Genomic DNA, 23,690 nt, shown 5'->3' with positions numbered 1-23,690 from the left:
GAATTATGAGTAACTTGAAAATGTATATATGAGAGATGGAGAAATTATAAATAATTCGTGCTAACATTTTCTTCTCTTTTTTTTTTTTTCTCATTAAAAAAACGTCACAACCTTTGTATCATCTTTCTTCCTTTGTGTAAGATGATTGACCAGAGTGGATGATTATTTAGAAACTGTATTTCTTTAGCTACTTCCATTGCCAAATATACCTAACCTACGACAAATGCAATTTAAAATGAATTGCTTTGCTCCCTCAAAAAAAAAAAAAAATGAATTGCTTTGGAAAATAACAAGAAATTAGGGCACGCTTGAACTGAATTTGTGGATGGACAAACTCAAACTTTCACGTCATTCAAGTACAAGATATACTTTCATACGTCGTGACAATATATTTTTTTTTTTTTAAAACCTGGTAAAACCCAAGAACTCCATTAAGGTATTTCGGCCAAGCAAATATCAACAGCTTCTGAGGGAACAGACTCCACCCAGACAGCTCTAGCGGGAAATAAAAGGCATTTCTTAACCAGAATATGAGCTATCAAATTACAAATGCGGGATAAAAAAACTAAACTCTGCAAACGCGAAATCTTGAGATTTTCATCTGAAAATCCCCCTACGTCTCCAACGCACACGGCTGCGTCCGGAATTCTCCACTGAGAATCTCCTTCGTCTCCAAAAGAGAAAACACACACTCTCTTTCGGATCACTCGATTCTAGAGTCCCAAGACGTCGCAGAGGACTCCTCCGCGCTCCGTCTCCTCTGTCGAGCACACCCTTCAGACTCTGCGCCTCGTACAACGTATATATACGCCTTAAACTATGTTTTGACTTGATCCCGCAACGCGGGTACGTAGGCAGCTCACAAGAAGCGCAGCTACACCCCCCATTCACCCCTTCTCTCCTCAGAGAACGCCTCCGACTGGAGGAACCTCAACTCGAGACTTTCGAGTTCAAACACTTCGCTCGGGTGCGGCCACTTGGTCCGGCCTTGGGTTGAAATGCTCGAAGCTTTAAATCGTTGTTCATTTTCGTGCGACAACAGCTACCTTGTGTATGAATTTTTATTTCAACTTAATGCTTGAGAAAGATTAGATTGCTAGTGTGCTTGATTTGAATTACTATAATACACTCCTAGCCTAGAGATGGCTATAAGTTGTTATAGAATCGTGTGTATGTTCTTGTGTTTAATGATTGGCGAGTTGAGATCAAGAAATAAAATTCCGGCATAGGTTTAGGTTGATAGATGCTCGAAAGAAATTTAGTAATATGTTTAATGTGAGTGTGATTAGCAGAGTATGAATGATAATAATTGTGCGTGATTTCTTTAAATCTAAACCGTAGAATAAACTCGTGGGACCATAGTCTTTACCTTCGCATAATCGTAACCCGTTTCTGTTTGCTTTGCTTATTTAATTTACTTGTCAAAAAGTATTGTGAAACCTCTTCATCTTTCTCTTAAGTTCTTTTTGTTCTAGTACAATTTGAGTCTTCGATTTAGCTTAGTTCTTGTGGGATAAAATCGCTCTTGTGAATTATTACTTTTGCGACCGCGTGCACTTGCGTTTGCGAGAATTACGCAATATGGCATTTTTGCCAAAATTCACATGGTTTCTAAATTTACGTCATTGGCTGTGTAGAAAATCAATTTTACATCTTTCAACCCACAATTTTCCAAATTTCCCAAAGGGTTTGATACGCGTAGACTAAGCATAGGTCCCAGATCATGAAATATTTTACGTTTTATAACGTTTAAAATATCGCGATATTTTGATATTTTCGTCGATATATTCATTATTTAAACGATAAATTATAAAACGAAACGATTTATTAACGTTTTTTTTTTACAGAAATGTCTCCGATAGCGAGATATCGTCGATATATCATGGTATATCGACGACCTTGCACTAAACTATAACAAGAACTTCCGGGAAAAAAAAAACTATAATGAGAACTCGACATGTATTCCAAAAAGCCAATCGCAAATCGCATCTGACTATGTCTACCTAAATAATAATAGTAAATTCTAATTGTAATAATAATTAATGGAAAATAAATCTCTTAAAAATACTCGGTATTACAACAAAAAGAAAAAGAAAAGAAAAAAAAAAAAAAAGAATAGTTTTTATCCCATTCTAGGATCACTATTTTTATTTTCGAAGGTATAGATAGTTACCCATTTTTTTTTATGGGGAAAATAGTTTCCGTTTCCTTTTTTGTTTTTGTTTTTGTTTTTGTTTTTAAGGAACTAGTTTCCGTTTTTAAAGCCAATCAAAAGAGAAACAAGGAAAGTGGAAAGTATATCAACGTCGACTTTGATTTTCGTTACACAAAGATTCATATTTCTCTGCAACACCCACCTGAAAAGTGAAAACACCAACACCGAAAAAAAAAAAAAAACTTGAATTCCTTTCTTTTGCTCTCTGAAATACATACAATGTTCTCGCGATCGGTAGTGAACCAGCTGAACCTCTTCTCCCTCGACACAAGAGCCCGCCCCGCCGGCGAAGATTCTCCGCCGCCGAAACCCCGTCGGATTATCGTTTCCGATCATCTCCCAGTAAAAACGTTTCGCGACCCAAAGACGGGTCGCCGATCGTTCGAGCTCGACGGCGACAGCGCGTACGTCCAGCTCCGCGGCGGATTCGACCCGGGAACGGAGGTCATCTACGTCGGAACCCTAACCTCCGACGACGCGGATTCTTGGGAGGAAGATTTCGAAGTCGAGGCCGAGCTCGAGAAGCTCCGTTGCGTTCCGGTGTTTCTCGAGCCCGAAACGCCGAAGGAGCTTGACGACGAGTCTGATTGGCGAGCCTACGTGAAAGCCAACCAGACCTTCGCGAAAACGATCGAGTCGATCTTGAACCCGGACGAGGACTACGTGTGGGTCCACGACTCCCATCTCATGATCCTCCCGACTCTCCTCCGGAGAAAGTTCCACCGAGCCCGGCTCGGGTTCATCTTCCACAGCTCGTCGGAGGTTCTTTCCCGGCCCGAGATTCTCCACTCTCTCCTCAACTGCGACCTCGTCGGATTCAACAGCTTCGACTACGCCAGAAACTTTGTGTCCAGCTGTACCCGTGTCCTCGGCCCCCGCCAATGGCGCTGGAAACGGGGCTGCATTGTCCTCGATCACCATGGCCGCTCCGTCGAGGTCAAGATCAGAAACCACCGCTCTGACGTGGCGGACTGGTCGCGGAGCTTCGACGAGGATCTCTCTCGAGTCTGTTGTGACAACCACGCGAAGCGGTTATGTGGGACCGGGTTTGGGCTCGGCTTCCGAGTCGTAGCCCTCGAACCCGAATTCAGGAAGCTTTCGCCGGAGAAGGTCGTGGGTCCCGCCAGTACTTTTTTTTAAAGGCCATTATATTTAGAAAAAAAATGTATGCAAAATAGCTATGTGATTATTGATTAGTGAAATAGTTACAATTTTATTTTTTTAGCTTAATTTTTTCTTGTCTTTTTTACCCACGTATATATGCAGTTTAGCTAGAACACCCTTAAAATATTTAATTAATCTGTTAATTTTTGTTATTATCAAGGTAATCAAAGTTGGGGAATTGACACAAATAATATCATTGCAATGTCCCTTACCAAATATAGCCCAAAATGAAAAATTTGACAAAAGTAGCACTTATGGTAGGTGAGAGAAATTAATTTTTCCCCAATTACCCTCAACTCTACCATCTCCTCATTTACGTTTTTTTCTTTTGAAAACCAAGTTTGGCCGATTATTTTTTCTTTTCTTCGTTTGGGTCTGAGCTGGAGAAGTTGACGAAGCTTGCTTGAGTTCTTCATCACTTGGGAATTTTGCTCGTCGACGGTAAGTTTCCTACCCCCAACTCTATTCCCCAACTTCTCACGCTAAAAAAAACTTAGACCCATTTTTTTTCCTTCTTCTTCCTCACACCCATTTGAAACTCAACGTTTTTCTTCTTCTTCCTCGCCGGAATCTGCACACGTTGTCGCCATAATCTCTTCTTCTTCCTCTAAAACCCATAGTGGTTGTTCAATATTAAAGATCCAAGCTCATCTTCGTTCAAATCAAAAATACAAAATTCTTCAAACAAATTTTAGTAAGTTCTTCCTATCTTTAACATACAAGAACATGTTTAATTGTTTTGATTCATGTTGAAATAGGTTCCATTGTGTTTGAGTGTGATTTGTTTGTCAAAATGGTGTTTTTTGTTGAATTCCCGATTTTTCCAGGGTGTCACGAAGTGAATCAGTTCGTGACACTAGTGTCACGAAGTGGATCCAGTTCGTGACACTTCCCGATTTTTCCAGGGTGTCACGAAGTGAATCCAGTTCATGACACTAGTGTCACGAAGTGAATCCAGTTCGTGACACTTCCCAATTTTTCCAGGGTGTCACGAAACTGGATTTACTTCGTGACACTAGTGTCACGAACTGGAAATAAAATTTTTACCATGTTGTTGATGTTTTTTATTCTATTCTTTCAGAATTAAAAAACAGTTGATACAATCACGATGGAGTCGAGTGATTGCAGTTCGTCAACACGTCGGAAGCCACGCGTTTCAGGATATATAGGAGGTGGTACCGAGCGTCGACGACCTCCTCCTTCATGTTCGTGTGGTCTAAATGGAGTTGAACGAACTTCATGGACTGCTGATAACCATGGAAGACGATTCTATGGATGCCCCGAGTATAAGGTTTGAATATGTTTCTCGTTATCCTAGAAATCGTATAGAAATATTATAAATAAGGAGAATCGTGTTTGTAAATAAATATTATTTGGTTTATGGTTGTGACAGATAAAGAAATTCAATGGATGCGGGTTTTTAGAATGGATTGACCCACCTATGTGCCCAAGATCGATTCAAATCATTTCAGGGCTGCTAAGGAAGATAAATTCATTGGAAAACCATATACCATCTTTTGTCGATGAAGACTTTAAACACGAAGAACCAACTTAAGCCAATGAATTTGAACAATTGATTATATCAGAATTATTCAAGATTAAAATGCTGGTTGTTGTTGTTTTTTTATTCATAGGTATTGTGTTATTGTTCAAATGAGTCGAAGATGTATTGAATGGTTTAAAAAATGAAATTACATTTGATTTGGTTTGACTTTTGTTGGACTCGCCTGTGTAATGTGATATTGGAATTGTGATATTTCACCTCATGTGTTACGAAGTGATCTCAGTCCGTGATATTGAGTTTATTGTTAAGAATGGTTTATAAAACACAACTGTCACGAAATGAGGTCACTTTGTGACACATAAATTAATTTCGAAACAATACATAAAATTCTAAACTAAGAAATTGATGTCAAGATAATACATAAAGTTCTAAACACACATATATACAGTTATAAACACATACGTACAATCATAAACACATAATTTTAAGTAGCCTCAACATTGACATTTCCACGCGTGTGTAGTTTTAGCGCTCTGTGTCGGTATAATTCGGTGGTCATCTTCTGTCGATACATGAGCATGACCTCTTGTTTCAAATCATATAATGGAAGATCGTGCGCCAAATCTGTCACGGACAATGGTTGAGTTCGTCATTATGATTTCTCTAAAAACATATCACTAAATTGATTTATGATGATTAAAGAGATAAAGTTGCCATTTTTTTTTAGCGAATTCCACCAATCCACCAAATGGAGAAAGGATTTGAGGATAGAGATAGAGAGAGAATAGAGAAAATGAGAAAATTAGAGAGAGAATTAGAGAAATAGCGTTAAATGAGATGAAATAGTATTTTTCTTCGAAATTAAGTCAAAAGTTCAATTTTGGATATTTTTGAACTAGTGAGTCTAGCATTGATATTTCTTCACTTTTAAGGTCTTCAAAATGAAATTTCTCTTTCAACAGCCAATAGTTACAAATATGCAAATGTATATATGAAACCCCTATTATGCTTGGAAACCAATTCTGGCACTCCTCATAACATAAGGTTTTGCAATGTGGGCTCTTATGCATCATGGACCCGCATCTTTTGTTGGGATCATTACGAGTTTAGTTTTTTTTTTATTTTTAATTTTTAATTTTGGACGATTTATTACCGAGATCAGGAGATATTTTGCGTTTTGTAACGTTTAAAATATCGCGATATTTTGATATTTTCGTCGATATATCTGATATTTAAATGATAAATTATAATACAAAACGATTCATTAACACTTTTTTTTTACCGAAATGTCTCCGGTAGCGAGATATTATATCAACGATATTTTGAACCTTGCATCAAACTATAATGATAACTTCCGAGCAAAAAAACAAAATCTATAACGAGAACTTGACGTGTACTCCGAAGGTGCCAATCGCAAATCGTCCATCTGACTATGTCTACCTAAATAATAATAATAAATTCGAATAATAATAATAATTTAAAAGAAAATAAATCTCTTAATAAAATTTGTTGTTATAAGAAAAAGAAAATAAATCGTTCTTATCCCATTCCAGGATAACCATTTTTGTTTTCGAAGGTATAGATGGTTACCCATTTTTTAATGGGGAAAATAGTTTCCGTTTTTATTATTGTTTTTATTAGATATAGATTTTTGAAGTTTTGATGGAAAAAAAAACCGTATTGGAAAGAGAGAAAGAGTGACGAACCAAAGCAAAAAAATAAATAAATAAAAACTGCTTTAAACAAATGACAAAATAAAAAAATTCAAATGACTTATTCAAGTGCCAATTCATCTGTTTGGTTATTTTTTTAATAAGTTTTCAAACGTTGACTATATCTTTGGAATGACCTATTAAATGACAAATTTCTAGTAGGCAAAGGAAAGTAAATCTCTTAAAAAAATTCGTTGTAATAAGAAAAAGAAAAAAAAATAGTTCTTATTCCTAGACTATTTTTACTTTCAAAGGTATAGATGGTTACCCATTTTTTTATGGGGAAAATAGTATCCGTTTTTGTTATTGTTTCTATTAGATATGAATTTCTGAAGTTTTGATTAGAAAAAAAAACTGTATAAGAGAGAAAAAGTGACGAATTATAGCAAAAAAATAAATAAAATACTCCTTTAAACAAGGATAAAATAGAAAATTCAAATGGTTTATTAAAGTGTCAATTCATCTATTTTGGCTATTTTTTTTAATAAATTTTCAAACGTAAGCTATATCCAGAACGTGATGTTTAGAATAACCTAGTAAGTTACAAATTTCTAATAAGTGAATGAAAATAAATCTCTTAAAAAAATTCGTTGTTATAAGATAATGAAAAAAAAAAATAGTTGATGGTTACCTATTTTTTTTTAGCGGGGAAAATAGTTTCCGTTTTTGTTTTTAAGAAACTAGTTTCCGTTTTTAAAGCAAATCAAAAGAGAAACAAGGAAAGTGGAAACTGGAAAGTATATATCAACGTCGACTTTGATTTTCGATACACCAAGATTCATATTTCTCTGCAAAACCCACCTGAAAAGTTAAAACACCAACAACGAAAAAAAAAAAAAACTTGAATTCCTTTCTGTTGTTCTCTGAAATACATACAATGTTCTCGCGATCGGTAGTGAACCAGCTGAACCTCTTCTCCCTCGACACAAGAGCCCGCCCCGCCGGCGATGATTCTCCGCCGCCGAAACCCCGTCGGATTATCGTTTCCGATCATCTCCCAGTAAAAACGTTTCGCGACCTAAAGACGGGTCGCCGATCATTCGAGCTCGATGGCGACAGCGCGTTCGTCCAGCTCCGCGGCGGATTCGACCCGGGAACGGAAGTCATCTACGTCGGAACCCTAACCTCCGACGACGCGGATTCTTGGGAGGAAGAAACCGAAGTCGAGGCCAAGCTCGAGAAGCTCCGTTGCTTTCCGGTGTTTCTCGAGCCCGAAACGCAGAACGGGCGAGACGACGAGTCTGATTGGCGAGCCTACGTGAAAGCCAACCAGACCTTCGCGAAAACGATCGAGTCGATCTTGAACCCGGACGAGGACTACGTGTGGGTCCACGACTCCCATCTCATGATCCTCCCGACTCTCCTCCGGAGAAAGTTCCACCGAGCCCGGCTCGGGTTCATCTTCCACAGCTCGTCGGAGATTCTTTCCCGGCCCGAGATTCTCCACTCTCTCCTCAACTGCGACCTCGTCGGATTCGACAGCTTCGACTACGCCAGAAACTTTGTGTCCAGCTGTACCCGGGTCCTCGGCCGCCGCCAATGGCGCTGGAAACGGGGCTGCATTGTCCTCGATCACCATGGCCGCTCCGTCGAGGTCAAGATCAGAAACCACCGCTCTGACGCAGCGGACTGGTCGCGGAGCTTCGACGAGGACCTCTCTCGAGTCTGTTGTGACAACCACGCGAAGCGGTTATGTGGGACCGGGTTCGGGCTCGGCTTCCGAGTCGTAGCCCTCGAACCCCAATTCCGGAAGCTCTCGCCGGAGAATGTCGTGGGTCCCGCCAGTACTTTTCTTTAAAGGCCATTATATTTAGAAAAAAAACAAATTATGCAAAATAGCCATGTGATTGATTAGTGAAATAGTTACAATTTTATTTTGTAGCTTAATTTTTTCTTGTCTTTTTTACCCACGTATATATGCAATTTAGCTAGAACACCCTTAAAATATTTAATTAATCTGTTAATTTTTGTTATTGTCAAGGTTATTAAAGTTTAATAGTTGTTAGGTGCTTAGTAGACTGAAAATCCAGTTTGCAAATTGCAGCCCTCATCAAAGCCTATTTCACTATAAAATACCGAGGGTATCATAATTTTTGCTATATTTTGGTCAAATGGGTACTAAAAGGCATTAGCATTATCTTTTTCTTAAGACATTATACTTAGAAATAAAACTATACAAAATCAAAATTCATTCAAATGGATTGATTAGTAAATTGTTCAAAATTTGAAGTTTTCAGCGTACATTTTTTTTTTTTTTTTTTTTTTTACATTCTCGATGAAAGTTGAAAGTTGTGACGCGTTTGTATATAGGGAAATTGTATAATCTACTACCAAAACAATAACTTTTCCAATTTCCCACCAAAACTATAATTTGACCAAAAATATCACTAACTCATTTGTACAACTACCATTTTACCCTCAACTACATTTTTTCTTACAAACTCAAACCAACCCACATCAACTCGTTTTAATGAGCAAATATTTAAGTCCGAAACTTTTTCTCTTCCTCTCTCTCTCTCTCTGTCGCTCTCTCACTCTCTCTCTCTCTCTCATGTAAATCTCGTCCAAGGTCGGTCACCCATGAAACCCCCACTCAAGCATTGAAACCCTCTGCTTCTAAAAACCCACACCCAAGCGTTGAAACCCTCACCCAAGCTATGAAATTGTGGCTCTGAAATCCTCGTCCAAGATCAGCCCCCGTACAACGTCCTCGCCCAAGTTCCGACCCCAGATCCTCGCTGAAACTAAAGCTCAAGGTTCGTTGTTTCTTCATTTTTTTAAAAAATTGTGGTTTAAAAAGTTTTGTGTCATTTTTATAAATTGTTTAAAGAGATTTAAATGTTCTGTTTGGTCTGTGTATGTTCACCAGGTTTTCTGAAATCGTCAACGAAGTTCATTAATTGTCGACTTTATATGTCAATAATGGACGTCAACGGTTGACATCTGAAGTCAACAATTAATGAGAGAAATTGACACGACTGTTTAAGCTGAAAAGTCAGAGAGAGGAACTCCTCTTCTATCGGAGGATGAGGATTAAGAAGAAATGACCCTTAACTTGACTGCTTGAAACTTCTTAATATTTATATATTAAAGTTTAATAGTTGTTAGGTGCTTAGTAGACTGAAAATCCAGTTTCAAATTGCAGCCAAACGCCTACTTCACTATAAAATAAAGAGGGTATTATAATTTGTGCTATATGTTGCTCCAGTACGTACTAAATAAAGTTTAGTAGTTGTTAGGTGCTTAGTCAATACTCATAATGAAACTGAGAATCTAATTGTATTCAGTTTTTGAATATGCAATCACATCTCTCATCAAACGCTCAATTCACTGTAAAAATACAGAGGATATCATAATTTTGCTCAACTAGGTACTTAACAGCATTAGCATTATCTTTATTTTGCCACATTTGTAAACAGCAAGTCAAATTTAAAATGCTTGAACACATTTTAAAAAAAATGGTATAGGTGGACGATGGACTGCGAATGGAAGAAAATGGCTTTGCCGGAGAAAAGTGGCAAAAACATCGTCCAAGTCAAGCCTCAGGTAATACTAATTACTATTGAAATTTGCGTTCAAAGTGTTTAATAATTTTTTACATAATAATTACGTGAAAAAAAAAACCCGCAGGGTGTGAGCAAAGGAATCGTCGTCGAGAGCATCGTCTCGAAGATGCGGAGCCAAGGGCGGGCCCCGGATTTCGTGCTGTGCGTCGGGGACGAGGACATGTTCGAGGCACTCTTGCCGGATAATTACGGTAACGCCCTTCTGCCAGCTGGCGCGGCCATGTTTGCGTGCACCGTCGGCCTAAACCCGAGCAGAGCAAAGTACTATGTCGACGACACGGAAGAAGTCGTGGAGCTTTTTCGGCGCCTAGCTTCGTCGCTGACTCAGCAACCGATTTCCAACGGTCATGAAACTGTTGAATGGCTTCTTTAAAAGAGAATAGTTTTGTGCAGGTCATGGACATAAGATTTCATCAGATAAATTTAGATTCAAGTACAGATTACTTTGATACATGTTCGTACAGATTAATTTAGTCTAAAAAAAAATAGAGTATCGCCTCATCTTTCTTGTTCAATTGACAATCTGTTTTTTAACCTTAAAGTGCAATTTAATTTCTCTTTAGGAACTCATTTTATTTAGTATGGTATTTCTCTAATATTAACTTTCAGCATACGGGGTTTGAAGATATGTATGACATACAGATTTACCAAATATCCTGAGGTACTATTAAAATAGTGGCTTTTTATAGATTTGTCTTTAATTATGATACACAAATTATTTAGTATATGTATGAGATTTGAATTGAAATAGTGGCATATTATAAGTATTTTATTATGTTTCAAGTATTTTGCATCATAATTTTATGTTACCGAATATAGAATTTAAATAAACCGTTAGGCTGTTAATATTAATTAATTTGTGTATTTATTATATTTTAATTGGTTATCAACGATTCCAAAAAAAACGAGGAAAATCGACAAATTAGAAAAGAGAAATTGCTTCATTTGCATCAATTTCATAATATTTTTTCACTTTCCACCAAAAAATCAATTTTTCATAAAATGCAACTATTTATGTCAACAATGTTGATATTTATTTTTGTTTTTCACTATGAGATGTCAACAATGTTGAAATTAGTATTTTAGTGAAAAATGGATAAATGTTATAAAATTGGTGACGAAGTAACCAATTTCTCATTATAAAATGATTTTCACACTTGCTTTCCGTAGCAGTCAAAAAGGTCATTGACTTGACTACGACAGCAAATTAGACTACAAGGCTTTCCCAATTTTCTCAAAATAAAACCAAAAAATCCATCTCCACGTTAGCACCGTGTTCAGACTTGAGATTGACAAGAAAAAAAAAAAAAGAAGCTAGAGAGAGAGAAATAGAGAGCTATGAAAATAGAGAAACATGAGAAAGTCAGAGCTAAAGTTGAGCAAATCTTCCGATGCTAATGTTAGGGTTTTGAAGGTTCAGATTTGAGCTCTCTCTCTCTCTCTCTCCCCTAGATGGTCTCCAAGAATGAAAAGCTCGTCAGGTATTAAATATATAATAGTTTTATACGAAATTAAATATATATAAGTTCTCTGTGTTGATAATTAGAGTAGTCGACGATCTTCCTTTCGACTGTTTTCCGTGCTCGAAGACCATAGTTGAGCAAGAAACGCTGAGTTGCTGTGAAGATCTTAATTGATATATATATATATATATATATATATATATTGTATTATAAATATGTTTTTTTTTTGGGATATTCTGTTTGGTTGCTGAGAGAATAAGACGTATATTATATGTTCATGGGACCCATAATAATCAAGATAATCAGCGACTTCCTTAGCTTATATGAGTTTTTAAGTTTAAATTAAGACTTTGCGTAGGATGTTTCTATTTTGATTTTTTATTTCTAATTTTTATCAAGTATTTTTAAGAATTATTTGTGTCTCTGACTTATTTTCTTAGAATTAATTTGAGGGAGAGACTTTTCTCTTAAATTAAACTAGAGGAAATCTGATTTTAAGCGGAAATCAGGCACGGCATAGTCTAATCAAAGCCAAAAAAAAGACCTTATCAATTAGTGGAGTTATAGAAGAACTCATTGTTGAACTTAAATTCTACTATAAAAATTATCTTAGCACAAGAAATTTACTTCATAATCCATCACCGTATATGTTGTTACGAATGAAATTCTTATGGCCGACAAGGCATATTCATGTGGGAAATGCTTGACAATCTATATTCCTTGATATATATAGATTTCACTCTGATGGAAAACAAAACAAAGAATCTTTGTGTGTTCAAAATGAATCCATGTGGCATGAGAGGTCAGCAGCTTCATATAAGGTTTCATCATCATCTTCGTTACTGAAAAACGACGGGTTTTTCGGGGGCAAAAGTGGATTCGCTGAAAGTTTCAGGAAAGGGAAGTCCAAGGTATTTCCAGAGGACTACGAACCTTGGCGAACCAGAATTCTCGACCCTGGAGGCGAGATTGTGCTGAAATGGAATCGGGTTTTCATCGTCTCGTGTTTGGTTGCACTTTTTGTTGACCCGCTGTACTTTTACTTGCCCGTGGTGAGTGGGAATGACAAATCGTCGTGTGTTAAAACAGACGTGAATCTGCGAATAGTAGTGACTTGTTTCAGGACTCTTGCGGATATCTTTTATCTTCTGCACGTGCTTATAAAGTTCAGAACTGCCTATGTGGCGCCTAGCTCTAGAGTTTTCGGAAGGGGCGAGCTTGTAATGGAACCAAAGAAAATCGCTCGGAGGTACATTCGATCAGATTTCTTTATTGATCTCATCGCTACATTGCCTCTCCCTCAGGTGATCTTTTTCGGATATCCATTCCTTCGCTTTTCCCATTGCAGAACTTGTTACACCCATATCTGAATGAAATTGTTTAATTTTTTTTGGGAGAGTATTAAAATGTATTCTTGCAACCAACTACCCTTAGAAAGAAGTTCCCTCCATTGTTATTAATAATAATATTTATTATAAATTTTTTATCTTTTTAGGAATATTGATTGTACAAACTAGACTAGTAGTGTTTTTTATTCTTGTCTTTTCGATTAAACATTATTTGAAGGGTCCATTAGGAAAATAGCCAACTTAAACGTTTGATATTGTTAAATAGCCAACGTTTGTTAAATCTTAGATAGATAGCCATTTTTATGTATTTACAGACGTAAATCTTAGATAAATAGCCACCTCCACATATTAAGCCACATCATTATCTACGGCTATATACCTAAGATTTACCAAACGTTAGCTATTTAGCAATGTCAAACTTTTAAGTTGGCTATTTTCCTAATTAAGTTGGCTATTTTCCTAATTTTCTGATATACTCAAGCGTTCTCTTTCTAGGAATTCGACAGTGAAACTAGACTTGGTATTTTTCATTTTGTCTTTTAAGTCCTATAAGGTTAGTAAATTTATTTTTGGTTGTAAAAATGGCAATAGTTTCATGGACACTTAAGTTTTTAGCTTTAGACTTCCATCTGGGTGACATGTCAAATAAACTGGCTGTACTATTTTGTGCAGATAGTCATATGGTTCATCATACCAGCAACAAGAAGCTCGAGAACTGATCATAAAAATAATGCCCTTGCATTAATTGTTCTATTCCAGTATATTCCCAGATTGTATCTGATTTTTCCTTTAAGTTCTCAAATAATAAAAGCAACCGGAGTCGTCACAAAGACTGCATGGGCTGGCGCGGCGTACAATCTTCTTCTCTACATGTTGGCTAGTCATGTGCGTATCTTATTTGCACTTCCATTTTCTTTGTGCAAATTGTTTATCATCATAAATTTTCTTCTTGATAGTCTTGTGATATTTTACCTAGAAAATGAGGGCTAATATTTGTGGTCTAAATTTGTTTGTAGGTTCTGGGGGCATCATGGTATTTACTGTCTATTGATCGGTATACCTCTTGCTGGAAAGCCTTTTGTCGAAAGGAACAGTGCAGTTTCATTTACTTCGATTGTGATACCTTTGATCACAGTGATCGAATAGCTTGGGCAAATAGTACAAGTGTGTTTGATAACTGTAATCCTGAAAACGATATCCAGTTCAAGTATGGAGTCTTTGAAAATGCAGTGACAAAAGGTGTTGTTTCCAAAACTTTCGTTGAAAAGTACTTCTATAGCTTGTGGTGGGGCCTGCAAAATTTGAGGTAAGGATTGATTTCCCAATGCAAAATATAGAGATGATGATTTCTTGAGGACTGTAATACTGATTTTTTTTTTTTTTTTTTCGTCCAATGTTTCTATCTAGAACCATTACATGATGTTTTTGTAGTATTATGAGTCTGCTGATTAAATCATTTTGCATATTCTCTTTGTCAGTATGTTGAAAAACAAAATCTGAAGATTTAGGTCGTTGGACCTTTATCAATTGGCCTTCACCTGTGAAAATTTTACATTTTCCCATGTTGGTGTTGTCACTCGCCACTCCAACAAAATAGACTTCGGGTTTAATCTAGGACAATTATATCTTGTGTAGAGATATATCTTTGAGCAAAATGTTAATGGCCTGCTTTGTGAAAACAAATGATTTGGGTGCTGACTTCAGTTTTATAATCCGGCTTTATGATTCTCTGTCATTGTGGAATTGATTTGCCTTTTCTCCTTAAGCGCTGCTTCCATGAATTTAAATGATTGTAGCGAAAGTCCGCCAAACAGTACCAACATCTATACTTGCGATACCCTAATCGTTAAAAGACGAACTTTGTGGATTTATGATTATTTGTATATGGAAAACTATTGATTTTCCCCCCTTTTTCTGCTCTTATCACTCAGTTCATATGGGCAGAATTTGAAGACAAGTACATTTATTGGAGAGACGACATTTGCTATTCTCATTGCCATATTGGGTCTTGTATTATTTTCTCATTTAATTGGAAATATGCAGGTAAATAGAAACGGTTTCCCTTTATTTTTTCCATATTTGAATTCTACATTGCAAGTTTTGTTAGATGTGCCTCTTTTCTGATATATCATATCAATCATTAGAGAATTTTTAGACCTTGTGTGTATTCCATATGTGTTTTCTTTTGTGTAAGGGGTCAATGTTAATGATTTATTAGAAATTCATTATTTCCATACATCTTTAAAACAGTTCCTAAATTATAATTGCTCGACTCTTAAATTCAACTTGCGATATTAGCATTTTGATACTTGCCTTGATAATTTAAATGAGGTCAGCCTGTGAAGGTCATTTATCGCGTAATTTAGATATTCGATTCTGTCTAGTCTTGTAATAAATTACAAAGATTTGTTGTTTTCTAATGTAGACATATCTCCAATCTACCACCGTGAGGCTCGAGGAATGGAGACTTAAACGAAGAGACACAGAGGAATGGATGAGGCATCGGCAACTCCCCGAAGATCTGAGAAAACGTGTCCGGTCTTTCGTCCAATACAAATGGCTTGCGACACGCGGTGTTGATGAAGAATCCATACTCCGTGGCTTACCCGCCGATCTCCGCCGCGATATTCAAAGACATCTATGCTTGGATTTAGTCCGAAGGGTAAGATAATTCTTGTTTTTAAACATCTACGATATGGGACCAGTCCGCCGGTCTGAAAACGTTTTTATTTTTTTATTTTTGGTCCATGTCTATTATGGTCCAGTTTGATTTCAAAGTATTGAAACTCAGGTTCAAACCAGACCGGAACGGATCAAATAAAAAAACCGATTGTTTATAATATAACTTTTACTCGCTTTTAGGGCATGTGAACTTTTAGATTTATATGTTAAAATATAACGTTAATGGCGGTCCAAATCAAACCAGTCTTGTTTAAAACTAGTCTATCCAGTTTGGTCCAAGCTTAAAACTAGTTAGATATTCAACGGCATTTATGCTTGGATTTAGTCCGAAGGGTAATACAAGTCTTGTAAACCGGTCTGGTGAATAATTTTCAATTGGTCTCAAATGGCCCAGTTTGGTTTCGAAGTATTGAAACTCCGGTTTAAACCACACCGGAACGGATAACCAAAAAAAAAAAAAGACTGGTTGTAACATTATTTTTACTCGCTTTTAGAACATTTTAGGGCTCGGAATCGCTTACTTAAATTTCAACATTTCTAGTTAGATTTTTATTAAAAATAACATTAAATGCGGTCCAAATCAAACCAGTCTTGTCTAAAACTAGTCTGATCCAAGGTTGGTCGAAATTTTGATCGATAGCGATTATTTAACTTTTATCATATTCTCGCGATGGTTTTTCGTTTCTACAGGTACCCTTCTTTTCTCAGATGGACGATCAATTGCTCGATGCGATATGCGAACGGTTGGTATCGTCGCTGAGCACTGCGGGGACGTACATCGTGCGAGAGGGAGACCCGGTGATCGAGATGCTCTTTGTGATCCGAGGCACGCTCGAGAGCTCGACCACAAACGGAGGCCGAACCGGCTTCTTCAACTCGATAACGCTGAGGCCCGGAGACTTCTGTGGCGAAGAGCTTCTCTCGTGGGCTTTGCTCCCGAAATCCACCGTCAACATGCCTTCCTCGACCCGAACGGTGAGGGCTCTGAACGAAGTCGAAGCCTTTGCTCTCCGAGCCGAAGATCTCAAGTTCGTGGCGAACCAGTTCAGACGACTCCACAGCAAGAAGCTCCAACACACGTTCCGGTTCTACTCCCACCATTGGAGGACTTGGGCGGCTTGCTTCGTTCAGGCCGCGTGGCGTCGATACAAGAAGAGGAAGATGGTTCAGAGCCTGAGCATGAAGGAATCGCTCGTCTCCGAGGAAGACCACGAAGAAGAAGAAGAAGAAAAAGAAGAAGAAGAAGAAGAAGAAGCATGTGATGACAACGAGACCGGGCACGAGGAACGAGAAAGCGAGAGACCTTCTCCGGCGATATCGAATCTCGGCGTGACGTTGTTAGCCTCGAGATTCGCGGCCAACACCAGGAGAGGCGCGCAGAAGATAAAGGACGAGATGCCCAAGCTGAGGAAACCCGAAGAACCCGATTTTTCAACTGAACCCGATGATGAATGACCGTTCTGATTGACAGTGACACTACTAAGATATATTAACTCTGTTTCACAAGACATCAGAAAACTTACCCGTGTTGTCGAGGCAATTCCGTGGCTCGTGATTTTGAGCTTAAATTCGTTCGGAATCAGCCGAATCGAACTTGGAATCTAGAAGAGGTGGTTTTTACCTTGGAGCGAATCTTGTGAAGACTTGGATCTTAAAGTGGTAACCAATTTTGTAAATTTTGGCTGATGATTACAAACTACAAAGCAGGATTACAAGTTTAATGTTTTCAATCCACTCTTTCATATACTTATGCAAAAGGTTAAACCTGACATGTTTTGGTAGCATTTTTGGGTCTTAAACAAGTCTTGAAAACTTGATTATTTTGTGAATAAATAAATCAACATATTTTTTACGAACCTACCTTTCTCTTATTTTTCATTTCAATCTTCCTTTGACCCTACTGAAATCCGGTACATACAATTGACAATCCAAAGGGGAAGCTATTATAATGTTAAAATTTTGGGTGGAATTTTAAGGGGCCGTTTGGTTATGTTTTCTGTTCCCGTTTTCTGTTTTCTGATTCTAAATTCTAGAAAACAGTTTTAGAAAAACTGTTTGATTATGAATTTAGAAAACAGATTTAGAATCATGTTTCTGTTTTCTTTGAAATTTGTTTAGAAAACAGAAAACAATGAAAAGTTGTTTTCTATTTTATCTCTATACAATTGAATGGAAAACATAATCAAACAACATTTAAAATATTCTGAAACGTAATTCTAAATCTGTTTTTTAAATTTAAAAATTAGAATCAGAAAACAGAATTTAAAAACAGAAAACGAGTTTAGAAAACTAAACCAAACGGCCCCTAAATGTTTGTTTTCTTCGGAATTTGTGAAATTGTTTTTCCCTTTCCGAACGCGTTGAATCAGCTCATTTTGAATATTAAATCCGAAATCGTGTTTATGAAGCTCACCGGTAATCATGTGTGAAAGATGAGCTAGTAGAATGTGTTGCATTGCCCCAACTCGGTATATTAATTTTGCTTCTCAACTATTTTTGTCTAGCAAATTATTTGTTCATTTGATATTTATTTTTCACATCAGTTATTGGTCCAGTTTTATAGCAAAACTAATATTATAATAAACCTTTTTTTAATAAAATAAAATCATTTGCATAATAGGTTCTAAAATAAAACGAATAATCAGTTGTTAGCTTGCAACCAATAGTTTTAAATATGTACAGGATTTAACTTTTTATAAATGCAAAGAGCTAATTTTCTCGTTTTAAAAAGAGGACTCGTAATAAAAGACCGAGCTTTGAGTCAACGCTCGTCTGTTCACTTCAACCTCATTCGTGCCCTTCTTTCTGTCTCTGTTGGGCATCACATTCACAGGTCAACTCTCGGTCAATGTATCACCCTGGGCCAACCTCATAACTGTGTGTGCATTGTTTCTTTATCCAATCTCAAATTTCTTCAAATACTCCACGAAATTCACTTCCGCTTTTACCAGGTATTTGGTTTTTTCAAATCCAAGGTATATACTTAGCTACATTTGATTAAGATGAAGTATGAACCAGCAAACCATTTTGCCATTATTAATTATTTGATTAGAAAAAGCACAGGAGACATGTCTAAGGATTTTGAAAGTGGTCTGGTTTTGTTAGAGGAGTTCACATTCCCTGCGAATTCTGCTCCATTCAAAAGCTGCCACGCGTCCACCATCGTTGAGGTTGAAAATTGCTAATACCTTCCATTTCATGTTATTTTTTTCTTTTTCCTTCTTTTCTCTCTCTGATTTTTTGAAAATTCCAAATTGCTTAATTATTTCTTGTAGGTTGATAAAGATCATTTCTTGGTGGCATATTTCGGTGGTAGCAGGGAAGGAGCACCGGATGTTAAGATTTGGTTACAAACATTTAAGGTTAGGAAAATATTTTTTTATTTATTTTTTTTTTTACCTCCATTGTATTAAAATTTAAAGAAATTTCCTTGTAATTTGTGCTTCAATGTTCGTCATAAAAAATAAAAAAAAATCTATCTAGGTACGCATTACTCTGGTTTGATACCTAAATACTTGCCATAGGATCTATTCGCATTGCTTGTACGAGTGGTTTATCTATTGATTCGATTTCGTAGTTTGTTTGACTGTTTCTGCTATATAGTCATACAAAGTTCTCAATGAATGTCTTGTACGGCCTACGTTCATTTTTGGCAGAATGGTACATGGGAACCGGCTATTATTGCCGATGAGGAATCGAATGTTCCGATGTGGAATCCCGTGTTGTTCAAACTACCGTCGGATGAGCTTCTTCTGTTCTATAAAATAGGCCAAGATGTTCAAAAGTAAGCTCTTTTTTTTTTTTTTTATTGTTTTTTAGTACATCTTCGATGTCAATATCAATATCTGTTCATAATAAAAACTCTCACTTTTCCTTGTAAAATCATTAGCTTCGTTGTTCATCGTATGTCTTTTCCGCGAGTAATTTCTTAATTATAACTGATTTGCGAATTTCGAAAATGGCGAATTAGGCTGAATCTTTGAGGTGAAGCCAAGCTTAGCCTTTTGGTTTTCTCTCCCTATTGAATTTCTCTCTTGATATGAGGAAAACTAAAAGCTTCTTAATTCTTTGACTATATCAGATGGAATATGGATGTTGGGTTTGATGGATTTTATTTTGTTTCTTCAAAAATCATTAGCCAAATTCCACTTTACTGTTTCTAGTGTTTTTTTTGTTCAATCTTTGTGTAAACACCATAAGAGCTTTCTGACAGTTCAGATGGAGTGGATTCATGAAGCGGTCTCACGACAAAGGGAAAACTTGGTCGAAAAGAGAACAACTTCCTCCGGGTGTATTGGGACCCATAAAGAATAAGGTAATGCTTAGATTTATCTCTGAAAAAATATATATCAAAACTGTGACATAAAGAACTCACTTTTTTTTTCCTTGCATAACATTTCAGCCGATTTTGCTAGAAAACGGACACTTGGTCTGTGGATCTTCGGTCGAAAGCTGGAACTCTTGGGGTTCGTGGGTGGAGGTTTGTATAAGAAATTGAAACCACCATAAATATAAACGTATTGTTAACTATATAAACTTTGTTAAGTCCATTTGTCTTTCTTGGGATCCTTAATGTTTCGCCTGAAGTCAGTGACTCTTTGGTATTTGGACCGGCGTTCAATTTGATGTTTGTGAGCTCTGATACCATGTAAAGTTGTTAGAGGTGTGAAGCCTGATCGGTCGTCGAGCCCGAAAACTGGCGTTGAGGTGACGAACTAAAGATATTTCGACGATGATGTGCGGATCGACCTGTCTGTAAGGTTTATTAGTTGGGGGTATTTTGAGAATTTCAGGCCTGTCTATTAGCCCTAGCGTTTTCCCTATAAATACCCGATATTCTTCAGAGAGTGCAAGAGAGTTGTAAACACCTTTTCTCCCGATTTGGGTTTTAGTGAGAATCTACAACGACAAACTGGACGTAGCTTTCGCATTGAAAGTGAACCGCTATAAATTTTTGTGTGCTATTTCTGTTCTTTGCGATTTTAGGATGGATTTGTGTGTCGAATCCTTACAAAAGTATCACGGGATTTCATCCAAAACAATTTGACAAATGAGAGGAGTAACTAATGTCGTTTCGTTGAACAGGTCTCTCCAGATTTCGGTAGGACTTGGAGCAAGTACGGTCCGATATACGTCGAAAACAAACCTCTGAGTGTGATTCAGCCGATTCCTTATCGTGCAAAAAGTGGGAGTCTCCGAGTTTTGATGCGATCGTTCGAAGGCATTGGGAGGGTTTGCCTCTCCGAATCCCACGATGAAGGAAAGACTTGGAGTCGCGCCAAACCTACTGAGCTTCCGAACCCGAACTCAGGTCGATTCCCTATTCTCAATATCTGAGAGTTTCTATTACATTGGGAGTAAATTTGTTTATATATATTCACAGGCATTGATGGAGTGAAGCTGAGAGATGGAAGGCTCTTGCTGGCCTACAACACGGTCTCAAGAGGCATTCTCAAAGTTGCTCAATCGGCCGATGATGGCGACACGTGGCGCGATATCAGAACTCTGGAGACGGATTTATCCATGGAGTTTTCGTACCCGGCTGTTATCGAGGCTAGCGATGGCTCTGTCCACATAACCTATACATATAATAGAACTCAAATCAAGGTACTAGACAGTATAAAGCTAAAGGAGGAAGAAGAAAAGAAAAGAATAATCACAATAATCTTCATTGAAAAAATTGACCTTTTTTTCTCTCGGGTTTTTGCAGCATGTTGTTCTTAAACCAAATTGATGGCGTCGAAGGAGGCTCACCAGGAAGAAATGATATGTTCGAAATTCGAATCTGGGATTTGGTAAATTTGATCATCTTTGGAATTGAGATTTTACTCCACATGAAAATTAAAACCATGCTACTTGTTTATCCTTAAGATTTACTTGCGTATTTTGTGTTTTCTCATGAATTGACATGTTCAAACAGATAATAAATCTAATAATAGAAAAAACAGAAGTTCGTGTAATTTTATTAGATTCTTCTATGTACATGTGACGACTATTTTATTTTCAAAAAATTGGCCAGATAAGCCTTACAAACAGTGGCAATTGCGTTTTAGCCAACATTTGATTAATTTTTTGTAAATAGCCATTGCGCCTACGTGGCAGGATATTAACTATTTTTTTGTTACTTATTTGCCCTTACTCATTATATGCGACAGTTTTTTTTAAATTTAAAAAAAAAAAACTGAATAGGAAAGTAGTTATATAGGAAAGTAGTCATGTAAATGACTCATTAAAATCGCATTAATTATGACGCTGGGTTTTTTTAAAATTTGGTATAAACTGAATTGAATAGCAGTTATTGTATTCCCGAAATATTTGGACTTGGTTTGAGAAAATTTGCGAGCTTATTTACACGTTATCTGATGTTAATTGATTTGACAGGTTATTTACAATACAAATAAACTGTAAATAAATTTTTGTAATATTATCTGTTAATTGAATTGACAGCTTATTGTCTGATGTTAATTGATTTCGCAGCTTATTTACAATACAACCGTCGGCGTCCCGAACGACTCCTTCGTAGAACCTGAGCTTGAGGCCATCGAGCCCCGCCTCGTCGTCCCACATCCCATCGAAGATCTCTCCGTCCACGCCATAGTCGTCGTAGAAACCGCCGATCTGGTGCGCTCGCTCGTGGTCGCGCCCGCCGATTTGGTGTGCTCGATCTGGTGTGCCGATCTGGTGTGCTCGGCCTCGGAATGGACTCGGGCTAGAGACTTCTTCAAGACTCCACGCCTTGGATCTCCTCCGGCCGGCGGGCCTCCAAGTCGCCACGCTGCTCTGCCGCCGTGCCCTAGGTCGCCGCGAAATCCCGACCTAGAACCCACGCCCTAGGTTGTCGCGCGCCTCATCCTCGCTCGCTCGCGGCTTGGATCTTGGATCGGCTCGTGGTCGCTCAACAACGCTCGTGGACGCTCGGATCTGCGCTTCCCAGCCATCGCCGGTCGCGATCTCCTTCGCGCACGCTCTCCGACCGTCCGACGCGACTCGATCTCCGCCATCGTCGGTCGCGGCTTCCCTCGCGTGCGTCGCCAGCCACTCTAGCTCGACTCGGTCGAGGATCTCCTTCTCAGGCGCGGCTCAGAGAAGATGGGTTTCATGTTGCCATTCGCGTCTGTATCAGAGAAGATTTCGTGTATCTTCGCTATTAATTTCAGAGCGTCATAATAACTGCGGTAGTTATTAGCCTAAATATTGAATTTATTAATTTATTTTGTAGGCTGTTTTGGGCGGGATCGGTTATGAGGACATTTTGATATATTTGTATGTGTAAATAAATTGGGCTGGCCATTTACCCGAAATTAACAAAATGTTGGCCATATCCAAAACTGTATATTTATAGGAGGCTATTTAGCTATTACCCTTTTACTTTTTCCCTCCTAAAAATAAAAATAAAAATAAAATAGACTTGAACTAAATTTTTTTATATATAAAACAGTGTGTCTTTGTGTCAATGAATCATGGTAAACTAAGACGAATAGTCGCTAATGATGCTTATTTGATCTAGAACTTGGTTGAAAGTTTTTGCATGAAATCTTCCATGAAACAATGGCTAGAGCCTTAGTAAGAGCATCTCCTACTGAATTGCACTTCAAACGATAGAATAGCGTTTTTGGAGTGGAAATGAATAGTATCGCACTACATGTACATGTAGCGTGGTATTGTTCATTATTGTATTTTTTTTCCTTTTATTTATAATTTGGCCCTTGTATTTACGATAATCTTGGGATGAGTTTAGGATAGGATTATGACGGGCTATGATTAATGACGTTAGAGGACTAAAGGCTTTAAAGCTAAATATAATATGAAGGATTGTTTTAAAAGTATCTTTTTTATTTATTTATTTATTTATTTTTTTATATGGGTGTTTGTCTTCTTTAATAACTTATTATTTAGATGTTTTGATCATGGATAATTTTCAAAGGTAGAACACATTGTTCTTGCTTTGTCATTCCGACAGTTCAACACGAGAGCTTATTTTTTATGCGAAATGAAAGGTGCGATATATGAGGAGCTATGTTTTCGTTGGGATTGT

The 23,690-nt window shown here is 37.4% G+C and overlaps 3 protein-coding genes across 4 annotated transcripts; all 3 read left to right on the top strand.

The window, feature by feature from the left end:
* Positions 1-7,472: 7,472 nt before the first annotated feature.
* Positions 7,473-10,534, top strand: LOC149395021 (putative alpha,alpha-trehalose-phosphate synthase [UDP-forming] 11). The gene is made up of 4 exons (XM_089614185.1): positions 7,473-8,379; positions 9,465-9,486; positions 10,063-10,141; positions 10,226-10,534. Exons 1-4 carry the CDS (start codon positions 7,473-7,475, stop codon positions 10,532-10,534), a joined length of 1,317 nt encoding a protein of 438 aa, XP_089470311.1.
* An 894-nt stretch (positions 10,535-11,428) lies between these two features.
* On the top strand, positions 11,429-17,397 carry LOC149395020 (cyclic nucleotide-gated ion channel 17-like). Its single transcript, XM_089615921.1, has 7 exons — positions 11,429-11,642; positions 12,358-12,928; positions 13,646-13,858; positions 13,990-14,279; positions 14,905-15,016; positions 15,399-15,635; positions 16,346-17,397. Exons 1-7 carry the CDS (start codon positions 11,614-11,616, stop codon positions 17,108-17,110), a joined length of 2,217 nt encoding a protein of 738 aa, XP_089472047.1. The 5' UTR covers positions 11,429-11,613; the 3' UTR covers positions 17,111-17,397.
* A 998-nt stretch (positions 17,398-18,395) lies between these two features.
* On the top strand, positions 18,396-21,783 carry LOC149395019 (BNR/Asp-box repeat family protein). 2 transcript variants are annotated; one of them, XM_089615923.1, is made up of 9 exons: positions 18,396-18,606; positions 18,719-18,825; positions 18,931-19,017; positions 19,312-19,439; positions 19,874-19,970; positions 20,058-20,135; positions 20,741-20,966; positions 21,039-21,262; positions 21,366-21,783. In XM_089615923.1, exons 2-9 carry the CDS (start codon positions 18,724-18,726, stop codon positions 21,387-21,389), a joined length of 966 nt encoding a protein of 321 aa, XP_089472049.1. In that variant the 5' UTR covers positions 18,396-18,606; positions 18,719-18,723; the 3' UTR covers positions 21,390-21,783. The 2 variants fall into 2 exon arrangements, with proteins under 2 accessions (XP_089472049.1, XP_089472048.1); XM_089615922.1 differs by having other exon boundaries at positions 18,708-18,825.
* Positions 21,784-23,690: the final 1,907 nt, after the last annotated feature.

This window comes from Urtica dioica, chromosome 5, assembly GCF_054948205.1.
Source record: "Urtica dioica subsp. dioica isolate 48M chromosome 5, U.dioica_male_clone48M_v1_H2, whole genome shotgun sequence".
NCBI lineage: Eukaryota > Viridiplantae > Streptophyta > Magnoliopsida > Rosales > Urticaceae > Urtica > Urtica dioica.
This window is presented reverse-complemented; position numbering and strand designations above follow the sequence as displayed.

Excerpts from the sequence above, each read along its gene's own strand:
- LOC149395021 (XM_089614185.1), top strand. The coding sequence starts at position 7,473 with ATGTTCTCGCGATCGGTAGTGAACCAGCTGAACCTCTTCTCCCTCGAC. Across the intron at positions 8,380-9,464 it reads GAATGTCGTGGGTCCCGCCA|GTTTTCTGAAATCGTCAACG; the intron begins GTACTTTTCTTT and ends TATGTTCACCAG. Across the intron at positions 9,487-10,062 it reads TTTCTGAAATCGTCAACGAA|GTGGACGATGGACTGCGAAT; the intron begins GTTCATTAATTG and ends AAAATGGTATAG.
- LOC149395020 (XM_089615921.1), top strand. The coding sequence starts at position 11,614 with ATGGTCTCCAAGAATGAAAAGCTCGTCAG. Across the intron at positions 12,929-13,645 it reads CTACATTGCCTCTCCCTCAG|ATAGTCATATGGTTCATCAT; the intron begins GTGATCTTTTTC and ends TATTTTGTGCAG. Across the intron at positions 15,017-15,398 it reads ATTTAATTGGAAATATGCAG|ACATATCTCCAATCTACCAC; the intron begins GTAAATAGAAAC and ends TTTCTAATGTAG.
- LOC149395019 (XM_089615923.1), top strand. The coding sequence starts at position 18,724 with ATGTCTAAGGATTTTGAAAGTGGTCTGGTTTTGTTAGAGGAGTTCACA. Across the intron at positions 18,826-18,930 it reads ACGCGTCCACCATCGTTGAG|GTTGATAAAGATCATTTCTT; the intron begins GTTGAAAATTGC and ends TATTTCTTGTAG. Across the intron at positions 19,971-20,057 it reads TGGGACCCATAAAGAATAAG|CCGATTTTGCTAGAAAACGG; the intron begins GTAATGCTTAGA and ends ATAACATTTCAG.